The sequence below is a fragment of the Dermacentor silvarum genome, chromosome 2 (assembly GCF_013339745.2).
Source record: "Dermacentor silvarum isolate Dsil-2018 chromosome 2, BIME_Dsil_1.4, whole genome shotgun sequence".
NCBI lineage: Eukaryota > Metazoa > Arthropoda > Arachnida > Ixodida > Ixodidae > Dermacentor > Dermacentor silvarum.
In genome coordinates, this window is record NC_051155.1 from 42,966,830 (window position 1) to 42,989,342 (window position 22,513).

The 22,513-nt window shown below is 46.4% G+C and overlaps 1 protein-coding gene across 5 annotated transcripts in view; it reads right to left on the minus strand.

Moving 5' to 3' along the window:
- LOC119441424 (uncharacterized) overlaps nucleotides 1-22,313 on the minus strand; it is a 111,297-nt gene extending 88,984 nt beyond the window's left edge. For 2 of the 5 annotated variants that reach the window (XR_007465462.1, XM_049661275.1), the window contains exons 1-4: nucleotides 22,173-22,304; nucleotides 20,603-20,732; nucleotides 17,412-17,551; nucleotides 4,893-5,013 (exon numbers count right to left, since the gene is read on the minus strand). Coding sequence is in view for 4 of the 5 variants with exons in the window: in XM_049661275.1 (XP_049517232.1) it covers nucleotides 4,893-5,013; nucleotides 17,412-17,551; nucleotides 20,603-20,732; nucleotides 22,173-22,236 (455 nt within the window). In the remaining variant the exon portion in view is untranslated. Of the gene's footprint in view, nucleotides 1-4,892; nucleotides 5,014-17,411; nucleotides 17,552-20,602; nucleotides 20,733-22,172 lie in introns of all 5 variants that reach the window. The other 3 variants (XM_049661277.1, XM_049661272.1, XM_049661276.1) reach the window with 3 other exon arrangements.
- Between the last annotated feature and the right edge of the window lie 200 nt (nucleotides 22,314-22,513).

Consider the following 22,513-nt stretch of genomic DNA (forward strand, 5'->3'; position numbering starts at 1 on the left):
CTTGAAGTGGCACACAAGCTTGTGCTACATTGATGACGTTGTTGTTTTTGCGCCGGACTTCACAACGCACCTTGAACGCCTACGGTGTGTTTTGACGTGCTTGACAAACGCTGGCCTACAACTAAACCTCAAGAAGTGCCGATTTGCCGCTGGGCAGCTGACGATCCTCGGTTACGTCGTATCCAAGGATGGGATACTCTCCGATCTAGCCAAGCTTTGGGCGTCGCCGAATTCCCTAAGCCAACATCCGTCAAAGAATGGCGCAGTTTCATAGGTCTGTGTTCTGACTTCAGACGCTTTATTCGCAATTTCGCCTTCATCATCTCACCCCTGACGAAACTGCTTACACGCAACGGGCCCCTCACTTTGTGGTCGTCCCAGTGCGACGAGGCCTTCACAAAGCTGCGTCATCTGCTTACGTCCCCGCCAATTTTGCGCCACTACGATCCGACAGCTCCTACTGAGGTGCATGCAGATGCCAGCGGCGTTGGCCTCGGCGCTGTTCTTGCCTAACGCAAACAAGGGTTTTCTGAATATGTCGTCGCCTATGCAAGTCGCACGCTTACGAAAGCTGAGACAAATTACAGTGGGACAGAAAAAGAATGCTTAGCCATCATCTGGGCTTTGACTAAGTTCCGACCATTTATATGGCCGTCCATTTGACGTCATCACGGACCACCATGCACTATGTTGGCTGTCGTCCTTGAAGGACCCTTCTGGCCGTCTTGCTCGATGGGCACTTCGCTTGCAGGACTACGATATCCGCGTGCTGTACCGCAACGGACGCCAGCATTCTGACGCCGACGCCCTCTCGCCCTCCCCCTTGCCTGACAATACCTGCTCTTCCCTATCCGAGATTATGTTCTCTTCGCTCGAAGTTAACACCATCGCTTCTGAGCAGCGCAAGGCCACTTGGATTGCCTCCCTTCTAGACTTGCTTTCTGGTTCGTCGGCACAACCAAGCAATCGCACGTTGCGTCGCCAAGCACGTCACTTTGCCATTCGCGACAACCTGCTTCACCGACGCAATTACAACCCCGACGGACGCCAGTGGTTGTTAGTGGTACCCCGCAGTCTGCGTTCCGAAGTATGCGCAGCTTTCCACACTGATCCACAGTGTGCACACTCCGGCGTTTTCAAGACTTACCAGCGTCTTCAACCGCGGTATTACTGGCGCGGGATGTACAGCCACGTTCTCAAGTTTGTTCGCTGTTGTCCCGATTTCCAGCGCCGGAAATCTTCGCCCCGCCTCTCGCCAGCCGGTCTGCAACCTTTACCTTGCCCTACCCGGCCGTTTGGACGTGTCGGCATCGATTTGTATGGGCCCCTTCCACTGACGTCGGCTGGAAATCGCTGGGCCATTGTGATAGTCGACCCCCTGACGCGATACCAGCAGCTACAGCGCGCGATGTTGCCTCCTTGCTTCGACGATTCATCCTGCGACATGGGCCACCCCAGGAACTTCTTAGTGATCGCGGACGTGTCTTCCAGTCCGAAGTAGTTGAAGCCATTCTCAAGGAGTGCCACGTTGTTCATCGCACAACTGCGGCGTTCCACCCCCCAAACCAATGGCCTTACCGAACGCTTCAACTGTACCCTCGGGGACATGCTTGCTATGTACGTCGCCTCCGACCATACTAATTGGGACGCCATTCTGCCCTTCGTCACTTACGCCTATAACACCGCTACTCAGAGCACCACTGGCTTTTCACCTTTTTTCCTACTGTACGGTCGGCATCCGTCGCACACCATCGACACAATTCTACCGTACCGGCCGGATGCATTCGAATGTGCGCCCATTTCTGACACGGCAAGACACGCTGAAGAGTGCCGCGATCTCGCACGGGTCTTTTCGTCCAGTGACCAAGAGCGCCAGAATAGCACACGCGGTGACACCACTTCTACACCCACCTTCCTTCCTGGAGCGCTTGTGTGGCTCTCGGTTCCTTCCACTACACCTGGTCTATCATCCAAACTAGTGCCCAAGTATGAAGGCCCCTACCGTATCGTCGAACGCTCATTTCCCGTCAACTACCTGATCGAACCAGTTGAACCTTCTACGGACATGCGCCGCCGTGGACGCGACATTGTCAACGTCGAGCGCCTCAAAACCTACTATGACCCACTCATAGTGACCAGCCGTTAGGTCGCCCGACGGCTCCCTTTTCGCTCCCGGGGGTGATTGTAGCGAGAGAGAGAGAGAGATAAATGAGATGCGAAAGGCAGGGAGGTTAACCGGAAGGTAAATATCCAGTTTGCTTCCCTACACTGGGGAAGGGGTAAGGGGAGACTAAAAGATAAAGAAAAATGCACACACCTAGAGAGGGAGATAAAAAAAGAAAAACACACACACAGACACAGACACACACACATGCAAAGGAACTCAGGAGAGTCACAGTCGATCAAACAGGTCGCTTGACCGGAGGAACTTCAGTAGCGCCCTCGTCGCCTTCTGCTGGGAAGACCGTATCAGTCGGCATTCTAAAATCGTCTGCTCAGAAAGCGGCCGGTCGTCGAGGCGTGCCAACTCCGTTACGAGCGACTGTCTCTGGGAGCTGTAGCGGCGACAATGACACAGGATATGTTGGAGTGTTTCCTCGCTGCCGCAATAATCACAGGCAGCACTTTCGGCCATTCCGATGCGACAAGCAGAAGCATTCGTAAAGGATACTCCAAGCCACAGTCGGCAGAGAGCAGTTGTCTCGATTCGAGGAAGTCCAGATGGAATGCGTAGTCGGAGGGATGGGTCCAGGCGGTGCAGTCGAGTATGTTGGAAACCAGGTGTGTTCCACATGGCTCGTGTGGAATCATGCGCGATTATGCGAAGCTTTGTTACAAAACATACGAACGCCATAGTGGCCGGGTCATGCTCTCCAGCCCTTTCTAGTGGGTCGATCCCTCCTGTGCTCTCCTCGAGAAACGCCGCTCGTGCTGAGATCTCGGGCCTTGAACTAACGGTCGGTCCGAAAGGCTGGTGCCTAATAAACGCCTTTACAATATATATATATATATATATATATATATATATATATATATATATATATATAATGCGAAGACGTGGGTTCGTATCGAACCTGCGGCCAGTTGTTTTTTTCACATAATTTGATTTCCATTTACGTATCATTTGTTTATTTCATTTAAGAACTGCAGATAATTACCCCTACGCAGTCCTCCGTGCCATTGTTATGGGTTCTTTTGATATGACTAATAGATATCGGGCCCGTCGGTTTCCTTCTCTTTGAGGGGAATAAAACACGTTTCGAAAAGAAAGAAAACGTGTATTTTAGTTTATTATTTTTCCCAACAATTTCTTTGGAGCCACATGTCTTTTCCACGAATATGTTCCCTTTGCAACGTATTTGGGAAAGAACGTCTTCGGGGTATTCCACTATCTAAAATGGCTAAACACCATGTATCCCACTCACTATAGGGCCAACTGCACTTGGTGCGGTGACATACCTACCCTAATAGATATAACCTGGGAGTGCACTGAGGACCTTCATAGGTCAAATACCACTAACAGGATGGAGCAGTGGGAGGCACAGCTCGCTCGCTCAGACCTTTCAAGACAAAAGTCCTTAATTAGCCAGGTCAGGCCGATGGAAGAGGTCAGTGGGACCCTGGACTGGGGACTCCGACCACCGCTCCTCAAAATCTTTCCAGCCCAATAAAGTTTATATTCCTGTAGTCACGTTCACTCCAATGAAGCCCGTACGCCTCCACCGGCTCTTTTACTCTGTCAATGACTTAGAGCAGGTGCTCGTACTGGAGTTCGGACATGTTGAGGGTCAGTCACAAAGAACGCGGTCTTTCCTATCTTCTCAATCTTTGCGAAGACGTCCTCTTCCCTCTACGCCAAGTAGTACCGGCGTAGTGCTCCATGCTCGAGCTGCTATGTAAGCCTATGAGGAATGCAGTGTCAGCGTTGCATTTCCAGACGAAGCTGCGGTTTTCCAAGAGGTTCTTTGTGAGCGTCAGGAGCCGGTAGGCGAGCACTGGGTGGGAAACTTGCTTTTAAGTCGCTGTCCATGCGGTGACATACCAGATCATCTAAGCACCATCTGGCTCGGCGCAGGTAGTCCGCGAGAATGCGAGGAGATGAGGCTAGCTAGCTATATATATATATATATATTGTAAGGAAGAAGAAGTGCCGGTTAGTCACGTGCATCTCCGGTGTATGAACTACGACGAAGAAGTGCCGGTCGGTCAGGCGCATCACCAGCGCTTTTACGCACGGGGCTTGTCCTGACTGCTCGCAGGGTTCTGACTGCCGCACCGAGTTCGACCTCTCAATCTTGTCAATAAACACCTTGACAATATATATATATATATATATATATATATATATATATATATATATATATATAGCACTACTTAGGCGACAGATCGAAGACTGAAAGGACCAGGACCAGGGAACCCCGCCCCCTTTGGATAACACCTTCCCACCTGCAGGCAAAACGGACGCAAGCAAGAAAAACGCGGACTGCTTCGGTGACAGGCCGACACGTGACCTTGACCTCGCCAGGCTCCTTGCGATCTGAGCGCGTGTAGGCTCGCAGTTGCCCCTAGCCTCGCCATCTTATCTATCAGGTAAATTTACTTTCATTGGAACGTTTCAGTTAAAGCCTATTCTTGGAAATTAAATTTGGCGTGCTGTTTTTGTTTCTTTCTTTCTCGGTTCAAACCGAAGAAACCGGACACCACGTTCTATAAACAAAACAGATAAAATACAAAGGCACCAGTTTGAGGGTAGTTATCTAAGGCCGCGACTTTCCTGCCGCACTGCTGAACAACGAAAGGGTGAGCGCACCATCAGCTCAGTTAATGGTACAAACTGCGAAGCTATTAAAGCATCAAATTATCCCGAAAGAAATAAGGAAACTGAGTCGTACTCCAAATCCTTTTGAGTCCGCATGGCAGTGAAGAAGTCCAGACGCGTAGCCCTCAGTGGGAGTTGCTCGACACAGCTGATGAACGTGTGCAAGTTCCAGCACTGGAAGGTAACCAGCAGTTCTGCGCAAGCGAAAGGGAAAATATTATACTCTAAAATCATCGATAGACACAGAATAAAACAACTAAAAGCTGTTCGCATAGCATTGCGAATGAAAGAACTTGCCAGAAGTGCAGGTATGCATCCTACACACGGTGACAGTGACATATGGCATGCGCTCTTGAGCACCAGTGGCCGCTCCATATACACGTGACTTTCGACACCGAGGTGCAAATAGATACCACGTGACTTGGTGGTGCCTCTGTGCAACATTTGCGCTTGGCAATTTGCACAGGGTTTTGCGCCCCACACACGTAAACTCTGAGAGTGGCGGCGTGCGTGCGCGCATTTCCGAGGCCATAGCAAACAACACACTGATGCGAGCGAGGACGACGTTGTGTCCGTCGCAAAGTACTAGTAGCAGTAGTTATTCAAAATGTGACTTTGTGAGCTGTGACAGCCTGCTGCTATGGCAGTGATTGAGTCCACTGTCACAGGAATTGCTGAATTCCGCGGATATTTTTTTCCAATGAAGCTGTCATGACGACATTGAGAAACGTTTTAGTGCAGTGATGTTCTCGGGATTAAATGTCAATAAAAGAACAGCCAGCAACGCAACCTGAGTCGGAGTCCGAAATTATTGATTTTAAACATAATTATTTAATGGTTATAAAATGAAGGTTATTCATTCATTCATTCTTTTCACGATACTGCAGCCCGGCTATCGATGGAATGGGTGGCACAAACGTAAGTTAAACATGATGAAAGACGCTAACACACATGCACCTAATAGAAATATCTACAAGAAAAAAAAGAGAAAATAAAGCAAACGCTAACATACAAGAAGCGTACATATCATAAGCGCACTCTAACAAATAAAACACCTTTAAATGTAGTAAAAGAAATCTGTAATGCTAGGGGACGCATTTCTCTGGACGAAGAGTTCTAGAGTTCCAATTTTGCGGGGTAAAGATTATGCACATCCCATGCACGTATATTGGAATCTATGCGAAGCCAAGCTCTCGTGAAGTGGTTAATGAAATACTGCAAAATTTGTCCCTTTCGTTCGTGGGTCTTCAGCGCAAATGAAAACTGGAATGCGAATGCACTCTCGCGTAACGGTGCTATACGCAATGTGGCCCAATCTTACGCAGGGACCCTGGGACCTGCGTGCCCGAATCGCTTGCTTTGCTCTCTTATGCAGGGTGCCCCACGTGACTTGTGCCAAAATTTGAAAAATATGCGAGTGCCTCGTAGCTGGACAGAACTGATGGAATGTTGTTTGCTGTTACTCGGAGCAAGTCAGCCTATTTATTTTTTTCCCTAATTACATAATTAGTTATTGTAAATAATCAGGTTCTCAAATATTATAATTGGAGAAAAATTGTCAATCAGAAAATTGGAGGCCATCATGGAAAATTTCCGATCCATCTTTATGTTGCTCTATACGCGTTACATAAGTTTTTCCAAGCCTGAAAGAAACCAGCAACATCACACGAAAAGGGCCACGTGACTAGCACTTTCTTTTGTCCTGCAGGCTTGCTGTCGCTTGGAAATGAACTTTTGCGTGGCACATACAGAGCAACAGAAACACGATTCGGGAATTTTTAATGATGGCCTCCAATATTCTGGCTGACAATTTTGCTCTGATTAAAATATTTGATAAATAAATTAACCATAATAACTAATTATGTAACTAGGCGAAGTACACAAAAATAGCCTGACTTGCTCCAGGCGACGGCAAACAACATTACCTCGGTTCTGTCCAGGTATGTGGAACTCGAATATTTTTTAATTCGGCACAAGTTAGCTGGCACACTCCGTTTGGGCTAGTGTTTCTTCGTTTGTGATTTATTTTAAATGTGCCGGGCCGCTCCTTGGCCGATCCCCCATTGTACCATGGTAGGACAATCACAATCATCTACACGCCGCGATTATCTCAAATGGCAAGTTGGCGTTGGCACGAGAGCAGCGCACGTGCGATTGCGGTTTAATGAAAAATGTCACACTTTCGCCCTAAGCGCGAAACAATGAATGCGCTAGTAACACAGCAATGTCATAAGAAGTAAGGTGAGCGGCTTTGGTAGCAATATGAATTGTAGTAAACATGAGCTTATTAAGTAAGCAGGTGTGCTGCGGCGTAACTAGACCGACATGAAGAGAAACTCGATGACCACGACAAGGCGCGTGTGAAACGGTGGTGTTGATGAGAAGCGCTTCCCGTGGGTAGCGCGTGCGAAGGGACACACCTGTAGCGCTGCACTGCCGATCCAGGCAGCATTGCATGTGTAGCGTGCGTTGGAAATAGTGGCCCGACTATTACTAACTGAATTACCAAGCGTGGTGTCAGCGCGCACAAGCAAACATGAATAGATCACACTGAATGACTGTAGACAACGACTGTCAAAACGCTGGCAGCAAGCGCATCCGCCGCAGCGGGCGAAGGTACGTGCGGTCTATCGCTTCAACAGAAACTGAGCCGCGAATGAACACCGCATACAAAGGTCAGAGCCGTGTGGAGATAAGAGACGGTGCGGCCGAGCGACGCAGCTGGGGAAAGTACGAACGCGGTTGTTGGCAGAGCTGTCAACCCCCCCCCCCCCCCCCCGCTCCCTCCCGCGCTGCCTTCCCGCTTTGTAGTTTTCACGTGGGAGATTGAGTGGCAAGTTTCGCTTGCGCCCGGTTGCAAGATAGGCCTTTGGTGCCGGAGCGCAGCGTCGCCCCGCCTCCCATACCCCCACGGCCTTTCGCACGACGGTCGCGTTTGCTTTCCGCCGTGCGTTCGCTCTCCGTGATAGCGCGCGTCCTGCGCACGCTTCCGCACGGGCATACGGCGTGCGGCAACGATTTTATCTATACGGAACCTCACGGCGACGGCGACGGCAGAAATCCGGTTGAAGTGTCGATATAATTGCTTGCGCAATAATAACCTATACGAAAGTGTTTACAAATGAAGACAACATAATAGGCATCCCAGACAGGTAAGCCCTGACACCCCTATGACATCGCGACCGGCATACTGACTTGCAGAAACCTGGCAATATGGAAACAAAACAGCGATTGTGGCTTAAAGGTTAGAGCATCAGGTTGGAGTGCTGTGGGGCCGGGGTTTGAATCCCAGCCGCCAGAGGCGCTGAAGTTTCTTTAAAGCGAATGTGAATCTACTCGGCGAGAACCCCGCCAGCGACATACGACCGAACGAGAGTAGACCATGGAATGGTAGTCAGAGAAAGCTTTGAATAAGTCTGCGATAGTGAGATGGTGGAATATTAGGTTCGTCACTGTTTCTTGATGATAAAATATTTGCATGGGAAAGATACTTATTTGGGGAAGTAATAATTTGAGTTAGCCAAGTTGAACAAAAGCTTCAAGCATTTTTCTAAGCGCCGCTCGGAGAGTGGGGTGAGTGTTAATGAAGCTGGGTGGGAGGAAGGCGAGGTGTTTCAGTCATAATGGTGACGAAGAAAAACTAACAACTTTCCTTTGGCATTATTCTACTTTACTAATGTTGGATTTTGTGCATAGATTTCCCAAAAGTATTTATCACCGTGCATAGGGTTTTATATGTTCAAAGCATTCTGTAGGGTGGAGCTACTCGAAGAGTGCTTCGCAAGTAACCTAATTGTTTGAGGACCTTGTCACAAAGCTGTATGTGCCTAGCTGAGAACGTGTTAGCAAGGACATGAAGCCCGAAGTACTTACACTCCACTGCGCGAAGCAAGGAAGTAGTTAAACAGCAGTTAAACATAGTACGCGATGAACTTATTGCGAGGCACATATACGCTTTTTTTAAGTTTATGATCATTTGTACGTTTTTACGCCATCACGAGAAGGAAATTTACAGAACAATAAAATTGGGTTACAGTGCATACCGCACGCGTTGCCAAATCCTGACTGGGCGCTTACCACTGTCGTTGAAAAGAAAATCATTGCATTCTACCGGTGCTAACATATGGGGCAGAAACATGGAGGTTAAGAAAAAAGCTCGAGAAGAAGTTAAGGACCGCAGAAAGAGCGATGTAACGAAAAATGTTAGGAGTAACGTTAAGAAACCGAAAGAGAGCGGTGCGGACCTGGGAGAGCCGATATTCTAGTTTACATTAGGAGGAAAAAAAACGGAGCTGGGCAGGCCGTCTAATGCGTAGGGTAGATAACATGTGGAGCATTAGAGTTACAGAACGGATACCAAGAGAACGGAAGCACAGTCGAGGTCGGCAGAAAACTAGGTGGGGCGATGAAATGAGGAAATTTGCAGGCGCACGTTGGAATCAGCTAGCCCAAGGCAGGGGTAACTGGAGATCGCAGGGAGAGGTATTCGTCCTGCAGTGGACATAAATATAGGCGGATGATGATGATGATTATCACGAAACCATCGTCAAAATCTGGACAAATAATTGTAAAAGAAATTGTGGTCAGTAGGCGTCGTAATTGTGTTATATAAAACACAGTCGTCGGCATACTGACGTATCTTTGTGGAAACTGTCAGAGGAAGGTCATTTATATACAACGAGGAAAGAAGAGGCCCGAGAAACGAGCCTTGCGGTACACATAATGACAGATGTGCTGCTGTAGAATTGGATGAATTTGAAACGAAGATACTGTGTGCGATTAAAACGAAAGCTGGCTATATCGAACTAACGAGGTTGGGATTGTTTGGCGTGATGCTGAGTTCGTGCAGAAGTTTTGAGGGAGTGACGGTGACAAATACCTCTGAAAAAATCGATGAATATCGCATCAATCTGACTACCTACGTCAACGAACTGAATGCTATCATGGGAGAATTCTGTTCACTTCACATCACATCACTTTATTTTCTTTAAAGACCCCTATTGGGGTGTTACATAAGGGGTGGGGTTTACAAGATACAGGCGTTTGCAGCAGTCGAAAATGTCGATGGATAGGTTATGGCAGCGATATGGTGGGGAAGGCCGTTCCAGTCGGTTGCTGTTCGTGGAAAAAATGAGTTCATGAAGTACGGGCTCGTGGACGCAAAACTTGGAGAGGGTGACCGATGCGATGGGATCTGCGTGGTGTGGGTGCGCAGATGTATGGTTCTTGTCTTAGGGGTGAATTAAGGGACTTGTGATACAAACAAGACTGGCAATGCGACGGCGAGCAGATAGATTACACAAAACTGATTGCGATTTGAGAGATGATATGCTAACGTCGTGGGGAAAAAGCAGGTTGGTGAGCAAGCAATTGGCAACTACGGCATCGATTCTAGGAATGTAAGAGGAGAGATGTTAGTAGAATTCGCGGAAAGGAATAGGCTCCGAATAATGAATACCTTCTTCAGGAAGCGCAGCAACAGGAAGTGGACCTGGAAAAGACCTAATGGAGAAACAAGGAATGAAATAGATTTCATACTCTCTGCCGATCCAAGCATAGTGCAGGATGTAGAAGTGTTAGGTAAGGTAAAGTGCATTGACCATAGGTTAGTGAGGTCCAGGATTTCTCTCAATTTGAAGAGAGAAAGAGTGAAATTAGTCAAGAGGAAACAGGCCAACCTAGAGGCAGTAAGGGTAAAAGCAGAACAATTCAGGCTCGTGCTCGCAAAAAAAAATATGCCGCTTTAGAACAGGAAGATAAAGACAACATAGAGGTAATGAATGAAACCGTAACTAGGTTGATCTCAGAATCAGCAATTCAGCAAGGGAGGTAAGGCACCAAGGCAACCAGTAGGTAAGCTCTCCCAAGAAACAAAGGACCTAATAAAGAAATGACAAAAAATGAAAATATCCAACTCAAGAGATCAGATAGAATTCGCTGAACTGTCAAAACTGATCAACAAGAAGAAAGTAAGGGATATTCAAAATTATAACGTGGGGAAGATTGAGGAGGCCGTAAAATATGGACGCAGCATTAAATCAGTAAGAAAGCTCGGCATAGGACAAGGCAAGATGTATGCACTGAAAGATAAGCATGGTAATATCATCAGCAATTTCGATGACATAGTAAAAACAGCGGAAGAATTCTATACTGACCTGTACAGTGCCCAAAACTGCCAAACTACTTTCATTCGAAATAGTGTTGAACCGGATACAGAGGCTCCTTCTATAACTAGCGATGAAGTTAGAAGGGCCGTGAAAGTCATTTCCAGGGGAAAAGCTGCTGGAGAAGATGGAATAACAGTCGATTTAATCAAGGATGGAGGAGATATCATAATTGAAAAGCTTGCGACCGTTTATACGCAATGCCTCACAACTTCAAGTGTACCAGAGAGCTGGAAGAACGCCAACATTATTCTAATCCATAAGAAGGAAGACGTTAAAGAATTGAAGAATTATAGACACATTACCTTGCTTTCAGTACTGTATAAAATATTCACCAAGATAATTTCCAATAGAATCAGGGCAACAGTTGACTTCAGCCAACCAAGAGAACAGGCTGGCTTCAGGAAGGGATATTCTGCGATGGATCATATCCATGTCATCAATCAGGTAATGGAGAAATCTACGGAATACAATCAACCTCTCTATATGGCTTTCATAGATTATGAAAAGGCATTTGATTCAGTAGAGATACCAGCAGTCATAGAGGCATGGCGTAATCAAGGAGTACAAGAGGCATACGTGAATATCTTAGCAAGCGTCTACAAGGATTCCACAGCTACCTTGATTCTCCACAAGAAAAGTACAAAGTTACCTATCAAGAAAGGGGTCAGGCAAGGATACACAATCTATCCAATGCTATTCACTGCATGCCTAGAAGAAGTATTCAAGCTCTTAGACTGGGAAAGCTTAGGAGTGAGGATCAATGGTGAATATCTTAGCAACCTCCGATTTTCTGATGACATTGTCCTATTCAGCAACAATGGAGACGAATTACAGCAAATGATTGAGGACCTTAACCGAGTAAGTGTAAGAGTGGGGTTGAAGATTAATACGCAGAAGACAAAGATAATGTTCAATAGCCTGGCAAGGGAACAAGAATTCAGGATCGCCAGTCAGCCTCTAGAGTCTGTAAATGAGTACGTTAATCTAGGTCAATTACTCACAGGGAACCCTGATCAGGAGAAAGAAATTTACAGAAGAATAAAATTGGGTTGCAGTGCATACGGCAGGCATTGCCAAATCCTAACCGGGAACTTACCACTGTCGTTGAAAAGAAAAGTGTACAATCATTGCATTCTACCGGTGCTAACATATGGGGCAGAAACTTGGAGGTTAACAAAGAAGCTCGAGAACAAGTTAAGGACCGCACAAAGAGCGATGGAACGAAAAACCTTAGGACTAACGTTGAGAGACAGGAAGAGAGCGGTGTGGATCAGAGAACAAACGGGGATAGCCGATATTTTAGTTGACATTAAGGGGCAGAGATGGAGCTGGGCATGCCATGTAATGCGTAGGATGGATAACCGGTGGACCATTAGGGTTACAGAATGGAGACCATGAGAAGGGAAGCGCAGTCGAGGTCGGCAGAAAACCATATGGGATGATGAAGTTAGGAAATTTGCAGGCGCAAGTTGGAATACGCTAGCGCAAGACAGGGGTAATTGGGGATCGCAGGGAGAGGCCGTCGTCCTGCAGTGGACATAAAATAGGCTGATGATGATGATGATGCTAACGTCGTATGAGTATGAAGAGTGAATAAATCTGCTGGCCCGGTTTTGTACCGCTTCGATGGCATTTGTTAAATATGCTTGATGAGGTTTCCAGATGGCCGATGCGTATTCGAGTTTAGTTCTGATGAGGGAGATGTATGCTTGTAGTCTGACGTGTTGAGGGGCTTTCTGGGTAATAGTAATATATCCGAGACGGAAACCATGCGGAGTATGGCAGAGAATATTATGAACTTCAAGAAATTATATATTATGCTTGCTGGTAATATGCTCCAACAACTTACATGAGTGCATGTGAGAGAAATAGACTTGTAGTTTGATAAAGATTGCCTACTTCAAGATTTACGTAAGGTGAGTACTCTGGCTACTTTCCACTACGAAAGGTCTGTGGCTGTTAATAATTACTTTTGAAAAGAATACATTATACATACATAATACATACAAAATGCATTGCGTATACTTCACTCGAATAGCCAACAGCTTCTTCGGATGGTTTTTATTTTAGCTAGTAATTCATAACTGCTGTTTCTCGCGCCGAGTTTCACCGTGTTCACATTGTAGGTCATCTACGAATTGCCCCAGTTGCGGCAGTGAAAGCTGTCCGCACGATCCAGCAACGCAGGGCGTCGTTGATGAATCATCACTAAGAACAGCCAGCAAACAGACCCGTAAGGTGAAGGCAGTGAGAACACACTTCGCTGTCTTCGGCGTATGTCAGTTGATCAGATTGGCATACATGGGCGAAGGTTTTCTTTCTGGGCGATTCAGGTAAGCAATAATGCCCAAATAATTTCCTGAACAATTTCAGCCAAAAACGCTATTTTGCTGTTAATATGGAGAAGAACGAAGCAGTGGCTCACGTAAAACATATTTTTAAAATTGCTACAATCGGTGACAACCTAAGAATTCAGTACAAGCTCCGCCCACAAGATTGCACTGCAACTGTCCTTCGTGTCTCTGCGCTCCAAAGCATAGTTCCTAAAGGACGCGAATATTGAAAGACGTTCGCTTTCGCCGTGAAGTCAGCCGAATGAAGGAAGGTAACTGGATGGCACATCTGTACGAGTAATTTTTGCATTGAATAGCGGTGCCCGTATTCGCCATCACATTAATTGGGTCAGACTGTGGGCTGACATCAAAGATGAACTAATCCCTTGACTATGAAGCCTCGCGTGCGGGGACTGCATAATGAGCCATATACTTAGTACCCTCGCCCACTTTCGCCAATACGCCTTGAGCCATCATTTGAATATATCATTTTATCTTCTCAGGTTCTCTCTTATAGTAAAGAAGTGTGAAGCTGCGGTGAATTTTGTTTGGACTAGCTACTTATACTCGCAGCGAGTGCACTAATTCTCATCATCATCATCATCTGTTATGTACGCTGCACGAAGAAGGCCTCTCCCAGCAATCTCCAATCAGCTTTGTCTTGACTCAGCCGAATGCCTCCCCTGCCTGCAAGTTTCTTAATGTTATCCCACCGTCTCGTTCGTTGTCATCCGCGCAGCAAGATAGAATGCTTTCAACTGCCTCGGTAAGCTGTCGTCGCTTTTCATAATCGGGTAAGCTCGCTGACAAAATGAATAAACCCCTCAATAGTGAGCGAGAACCTACGACAGAACTGTGGCCTGATCCTGTATGCTATAGACTTTCAGCGGCTAAATTTAACGACGCCGAAGTGGAGAAAAAGAAAGCACCATTGTAAGTTGGTAAGTCTTCGTGTCAAACGAAATTGTTTCCAGGATAGGTAACCTATTGAGTTTGTATAGAGAGTGCCAGCCGAGGGTCTGGTAGAACTCAAAGTAAGGTAGGGATATTGAAATGCTTGTTTTTATTGTTTATACTCTGAGAAACCGTGCGTGATGTTCTACTGCTCTCTTTTTTACAATTTTTCACAGGCATTTGGGCACGGTGTTGTCTTCAGGAGACAAATACCGCTCCGCGTTTTTTCTCCTCTCATGTGGTTCACCCGCATGTTTTGAAATCAAGATTACTAATATTCCAGTTGTACCTAGGCTAGATGCCGGGCGAAGATGACGTTATCTGTTATGAGACCGATAGCATCACGCTTACGTCGGCCTATTGTTATGATAGTTCAAGCAAGGGTCTCAGAAAACCAAAGTACCCGTGAGGGCGTTTTCGGCGATTAAAGAACGCTTCCGACAGAAATCGCGTGTTTGGCACATGCTCGAATGTAGCCGGCACAATAGATTATAGGTACTTCATAAATGTCAAGGAGAAACTGTAGATTACGGGTGTGTTCATCTCATGTGCTGTGACTGCACAACATATATGCAATCCAGTATTGAATAAAAGAGCTGGAAGCGTAACCTCGTATATTACAAAGCAGAGGCGGATTCGCCACTCAATCATTGCACTATCGCGCTCAATATGAACTGCGACACGGGAACCGTGGCTGCAGCGACGGTTTCGCAATAAAAGTGTGGAGGGCGTCGCCATTTGAGCAATGCGCATACCGCGTGCTTTCCATCGTGCGCTATCTTCGCGCTCTCGCGTATTCACGTTCTCTCCACTTTTCCCCGTCTAACCTCCGCGAGCGAAATTCCTTCCCTGCGTTCTCCCATACCGGAGAGGGAGGATCGCGTGACGGATACGTCACGGGCCTGGCCTTCTTTTTTCTGTTTCGCTCTCGCGTTCTCGCTGCGTGGCGCACTTCCGGTGACGGTCTCGCGCGGGAGCTGTTGCATTTGTCTCGTTGCGCGCAGCGCACGATTTTGCGCGTGCTGCACGAGAGCACCTGATTAGCGGTATAGGTCAATGCCATAGCCACGAGCACTGACTCAGACGCAAGCGGATCGCACGTTGGAACCCGGAAGAAAATGGCAGGTAGTTTCGTTTTCTGCGTGCGCGGCTGCATGACGTGAAAACAAGCAGGCGAAGCGGAAGTGCACCCCTTATGATACGGCACGGAGTAAAACAAAGACACGCAGACATTCTGTTTCTAGGTTCTTTTTCTCCCTAAACTTTAAACCGTCTATTGAAGCAACAGGTCAAACAAATAACAGATGTTGACTTTAATAATTCTCGAAGTCACGTATCACTGTGAGTGAGGTCACAGCACTGCAATTTACGTAGGCGCACTTGTGCGATTGACGACGACCCTCCGGCTGGAAGCGCGGCGCCCGCGAGGAGAAAGGCGCACGGTGTTTGGTTTGAAATTTCAGCTTTTTTTTTTTTTTCACGGCGGGTAGCGTAGTAATGCTTTGCAGACACGATCCTTATCGCGCATTGTATGCACTGCGGTTGTCAGCTCAAAATCGCCACACCTGGTGAGGGGCCCGTTAAGAGCATGCAACATCTTCCCCAGTATTCTATTATGGATTCGCTCAGAATCCATAAGAGAAGCTCTTCGTGTTTTCCACTCTATGTAGAGGTTTAGCCGAGTTTCGCACTGTAAGAGCGCTTTGAATATTGTCGACGACAATGATGTTCAAGTACGAGGAATATTCGCCCTTTCATTGGCAGCGATAGCTTCGGTCGTTTGCTGCCCTCGTTAAAGAAATGGCAGTCCTGGTCTCAGTGGAGTCAAACTACGGCTTTACGATGGCAAGGAAGAGTGACAGCACAGTTGTACTGCAGAATGACTGCGACGCACAGCAAAGCGATTTATCGTTTTTTTTCACGAAGAGAGCCGGACTTCTAGGTTGCATCTTCGGTGATCGAGAAATGAAACGCTGTAATGTCAGGGCGTCGTTCTGGCTAAGACATTCTGTTTTTGCGATACGTTCTGTCAATTTGAGGTAAACGATCCAAGGCTGAATGTGTGGTTCACGCAATTTTGTCTCTCTTCCGAAACTTGGTAGGCTTCGCAGCATACGTATCTAGGTAAAAAAATTCAAAGCCCTTCCACCATGTGAAGATGGAAGACCAGCGAAGCTGCTGCTTTTGTTTAATTACACGTATTTTTTTAAAACTTGGTGGTTATGTTAAATGGTTGAAAAGACACGACACATAACTTGGTTGCGTCGCCGCGCGCCGTATGCTGTATGTGCGAGTGAAAGCGAGTTTAAGCGACTAGATCCACACCGTTTTGCACTATCGGCCGTAGGACGTTGGGCCGCTGCGCGTTCGGCTTCTCCTCCCTTTCGCATCCATTCACTCTGTTGAGCGCGCCGGCGCTCCTTGAAGGCGCGCTCTTCCTCTTCGGAGCGAGCAAAACGGGTGTTACCCATACCGAGTGCAAGGGGCAACTGATGACGTCACTAGGGAAATGGCTATGTCAAGAGAGAATGAGACACAGCTATTGGTTGCTAGATTATTACGTTTTATCACTGACGTTTCGACACGCATCGTCGTAGGCTAGCGTTTGGGCAACAGCGTTCATCACGGCGGCGCATTGTTTCTGTCCCTTTGGGTCCCACGTGTGAAAAGGGTAGTTCAAGGGCGCGTTACAGGTCGCCGAGGCCGCAGGGGTATGTCCGATTGAGCTTGGACCCTTTCTGCACTATCACCAGGATCGGCCCACTTCCTTTTTGTCAACATCTCGGACACAGGCGAGATACGGGGCAAAACCCGGCACCTTCAGTATATCGTCATCTAGCTTTGCTTCCTTCGTTCTCAATTAAAATTGAGAAGTCCGCTGAATGCGGCCACGTGCTTAGAAGCCGGCTAAAAAGTTAAAAAACACTTAACTTCGAAGCATTAATACGCGGAACAGGTGTTATGCTCTGTTAATTTCCCTTCACATTTATATGTATGCTGATGGCGCATTGCGGTGCATTTAGTGACATTACAGCCAGATGCATGAAAACACACGGCGCATTGACACCGAGTGTGGACGAAAAAAAAAAAGAAAAATATGAGGAGACCGTAGGTGTCAGTGGGAGCGTTAGTACTTACTACTGAGAAGGGATCCCTGGTTCTCACAAGCGGTGTCGAATGCTGCCGCCCAAGAACTCTCCTGAAGAGCCAGTGCCATCTTCTTGTCCTTTGGACAGTCTGGACGTGCATGGAAGTCAGTGCAAGGCTCTTTCTTCTCACTGAAAGCATTGACGCGTATCAGGATAACAGCCTTTATTAGTTATGCTGCTCGGAGCATGCCGCAAGTGCATTTCCCCTCGTCATTTTCTCGCGATCCCTTTTAAAGTGTGCACAAATATTGAAAATCTATCATGGAACGGTGACCGCTGTTCCACCTGAAAGAGTGTTCTCTTTCGCTTCGTAATCCTAAATGTGCGGGGCGGGCCGCTCTATATGTTCGACTAACAGGCAGATCGAGAAAGCGTGCTTAGGAAGGAAGAGATGTTAATGAGAAGTGGTTCTGCTCCTTTTCTAACCTGCTAACCGGCACGAAAAGAAAAGTTACGAGGATAGGAAGAGAAGTACAGAAGAAGTAAACTGCGCATGGAATCCATCAGTAGCAAGGTTATTAGACAGCATTCTCAAAGTGGTATAGGTAGGGCCCTGGACCTCAGCAACTTCACCAGTTCAGACATAGCCTTGTGCGCAGAGTTCCTTTCGCAGTACTGACCCGAACTGCCTGTTCCGATAGTTGACGATTGCCCTTTCTATCATTCGCTGATCACATCAATTGCGTTTCTAACAGACACAAAGGAAGTCGTTGTCCCAAGGACCGGTAATATTGCAAGCAAAATTTCTAAACTGTGACCTTTGCTTAAGAACCGTGTCATACGTAACGCCCTGTCGTTGCCTGTCGATTCCGCGGGCCAAAGTTGGTTCTACGCGTAGAAGGTGAAGGGAAACGGCCACACGCGACATGGCCTCTAAGATGCGCGCGCCGTCACATTCTCGAAGGCAAAGCCAAGCGCGTGACTACTACCCTGTCAGCCGCTTCGTGGGCAGCACAAGGAAACTGCCATAAAGCCCCTCAATATTCGACAGGCGATGCCGAGGTCGAAAATCTGTGCATTTATTGTTGACTGTTACTGAATTAACTACACTGTTGTTTTCTTATAGCGTACCTCAAGGAATAGGGGTCATTCTTTCGGGGCGACAATACATCTTTACAGCCTATCTAAGGTGAGCCTATCTGCTCGCAGCCATCTGGAGTAAAAAGTGAGTGTTACAGTGCGTCGATATGACCGGAGGAGGATGAAACAACTTTATTCTGTCCATTTGGCTTACTGAGGGGTGGCTACCAGGTGATGACTTAGAGCAACCTCCTCGGCTCTTTTGATGGCCTGAAGTTGAGCCGCCAGGTTTGGGTTCGTGAGTATCGCTTCCCACGCTTCAGGCGAGGGAGCGGCCAGGAGGTCTGGAGGGGGGGGGGGGTCTAATAATCGTAATTAACACATCTTAACGTCAGCTACTTGGTAAGGTACAGAATCCTCGCGCGTGGAAAGTAAAACAATTGTTTACGTTCTCTTCTAAGACTCTTCATACATGCCGGTATGCTACAATGTTCAATTTACTCGCGATTTTATGCTGTATCTCCAAGCTTTGTACCTTTTGTATATTTTTTTTTCGTTGTTGCTGAGAGCTTGCATAAGTGCTGTGGATATGTTTTTTACTGTAGGTGTGTGTGATGTGTATATAGTATGATGTCGAATGAGGTACATCCTTTGGTCATCCTATGACTATTTTAAAGAAAAGGTGTCCTTGGTATTACGAGGGTAATATACGAGGCTGCGCACTCATAAAAGGCAAAATAGTTCTGCGGAAGCCCGCAAGGTGTTATATGATGTTCTCTGCGATTTCCTGTTGAGGACGTGGTGAGGCCTATGATCGGATCGAGGTGAGGCCCACGTCGATCGTATTTAGGTTTTTAGACTCACACTTTCCATCAACCTTTACTTAAGGATATAAATGTTATTGCCACCACCGCCTTCATGATCACCATTATTATTTTTATTGTTATTATAACCAGCTGGCCATGTCAACGACGTATGTTTACGTTGGCGAAGTCTCGGATGGTTACCAAATTTCACGGGTTACTTGTGTAATTGATTCAAAACACATCCATCTACAGACGGTATGTTATAGTCGAGGGTTCGAGGGAACATCATCTGGTCAGCTAAGTTTATAAGAAAACAAGCAGGTCATTGGCCAAAGTCAAAACAAGATGAGATTTCGGAATTTGTGCGGATCCCTCATTCACAATCCCGAAGGTTCGGCGAAAATACCGTCTGGTCAGGTAAATTCACTAAAAGACATAAACAGGTCACAGCCAAAACAGCACACTTAATGGCTAGAAACAAAGCCTTTGACACCACGGGGGATACGCTTTCAGCGGAAATGGACTCTGCGAGAATCAACGAAACAATTTACAATATGCAATTTGTTAAACTGAGTTTTACACAGGAAATAAATCCGCGCTGATTAAAAAAGAAGGGGTGGGGTGATAGAATTCACTGAATCTTTTCAGTCCGTGGACTCATTTACTGCGGCAGCAGATAGAACTGAAATCCCCAGATACCGTACAATTTTCCGCAAATCTTGTTTAGTGTCAAATCATCATTTTGTTGCGATAGCCTCACACGTTGTTGAAATCGCAGTTTCCCACAGCAATTGTGACAGGGATCTCTGAAGCCACTGTCGATGGCAGCGGCAAGCATGGCGCTTCAGACAGCTTGGGAATGAATGTTAATTAGAATATGGATTTGCCAGGAAACTTGTTAAGAGAACTAAGAAAGTATTATTTCGAGCTAATGCTTTCTGCTTGCTGCATTGTTGGGGGTCTTTATGTTTAGGTAATTTTGTTCATACATGTGTAATTAGTTTTGACATTGTAGAGTGTGCTTATCGTGAATTCTTTTTTCATGCAATTATTCTACTAATTTTGGCGCTTGAAGAGCTTCATTCTGAAGTCTGTAACCTACTCGTATTTCTTCTTCTTTGTTGGTCATAGTGAAGCATATGTTTTTTTTATCTCCTGGCATTTAATTGCATTCTCCGTATTTGTTCTGGTATTGCATTGATCGTTTCTCAACAATATTTGCGTGTAAGTGATGTTCTTATTAGCCTTTGGCTACGAGACCATACTTGTCCGTAGCTTGCCGATATGATTGATCAATAATAAAGAACTCTAAGTTTTCCTTGTTTAGTCATCTCTTCTCTAGAGGCAGACTTACGTGCACATGGCCTTGTAAATGTTGTTGAAATCTGTTTGCGCCTTTGGTTCTTCAATGCCTGCAACCCTCTTTCCCAGACAATCCATGATGGCGTCCTCTTGGCATGCGTCTGGCATTGCTGCACCATCTACGAAATAGATATTTAAACGAGAACAGGATTGTTAATAGAGAACAGTACAGTATTTATCACCTCGAAACATTACATAGGACGCTTTCAGCAAAGCCACGCATTGTCCTTTTTAATTTTTGGGTTAACCTTCAACAAGTAATTTTCCTTTCACAAATGTGGCAAAATAATGCAACAACCTTAAACTAGACCTATAAATGTCGGTAATACTGAAAAATTAAGAGCATACATGCAGTAGTTAATATTGAAATTTAAAATAGAACTCAGTGATTGGGTTTTGAGAGGAGTGTTTAGTGATAAGCTTACTTAGGGGCTTGAAAATAGCCAATCTGTATTATCTGTGTGGTAAGGGCTCATTTATGTGAGTCATGTGACCATACGATAATTTGGGGGCCCAGCCACCTCTGGGACCGAAGGCCACATCACATGCCAAGTCCGAAGCTGCGGCCCCTTCACGCGATAGAGGCGCAACTACCGCGCAACTCGCGCGTATATATATATATATATATATATATATATATATATATATATATATATATATAAACGCGTGCTCAATGGTGCAATAATTGGCCACCGGGCGCCGCTCGCCCCCTCTCCACAGCTCAATAGAATAAAAAGTATGTATAGCAAACCTGAAGTAACTCAAGCAGACTATATAGGTGACTATTTGTCACTGCCAGTTTGAAGGGGGCTGCAATTAGTCATCATAATCAGCTGCTCCTGCTCACATATTGCAAACATGTCTCGACCAAAGAAGGTGAGCGCTGTTTATACGGCATGCGCCAGAAGAGCGAGTGATAGGCAGTGCTACAAACATATAACGGAGGAGGAGATGCAAGAAAGTTGAGCTCGCTAACGCGCCAATAATGGAAGCCCTATGGAAGCCAGGAAAGACAAGAAGCGTGCATGAATTATTGCGGTGCGAGCAGTTCATAGTCGCTTTATGCCGCTGATAACAGCTGACCATTAATTAACAGCTGACCACCTTTAATTACATGTTAATGTCATAGGGTGCAAGTACATGAATTACATAGCAAACAGACATAAGCTTCAGTTAGTACATTATCTAGTCCAATACGGCGGGAATGCCCCTAAGCCTACTGAAGAATGCGTACATTCTCTATTTTCTAGTAGGTTTCGGTGTATTCTCGCAGCATCGGAATGGATCATGTACTGAGTGAACATGAATAGACGTTGCAGTTAATATCATCCGGAACTTTTAGAGGGAGGTTTCTTTTTTTTTGGAAAGTGTTGAGCATAACGCGAATACATTTCGTAGCATCTTAAAGGTTGTGGCTACGGTGTACATCGATTTTCTCACAGTCCCCACATTCGTTGCTGCTTGATACGTTATACACTCTTGGCCGAGCGGACTCTCTAAAGAAAACATTGCCGCAATTTCGCCCGTTAAACGGCTTTACGATGGACAGCGCTGAATCTCACCTGTTAACGGAGAGAAAAGGAGCAAGGCGAGGAGAAAACTGGCATGCGACATTGCGGCCTCCATGTCTGACGCCTGGAATGACTGCCCATGGCGGCGTCGGGTGTTGGTTATAAAGAGCGTTATCTCCTGCCGCGCTGCTTGGCCTACCTTTCATACACACATGAGGTGTCGAAGTCTTCGTACCTGATAACGGCTTCACGAACGACTGATTGCGCTCAACGTATATCGCCGTTATCCGCTTATCAGGCGGCAGATGCTTTGGAACGGAAGGCATTTACGCCAGCGCAGATGCACCCCTGCGATATAGTCCCGGTGCAAGCGTGGGAGGTATTACACCATA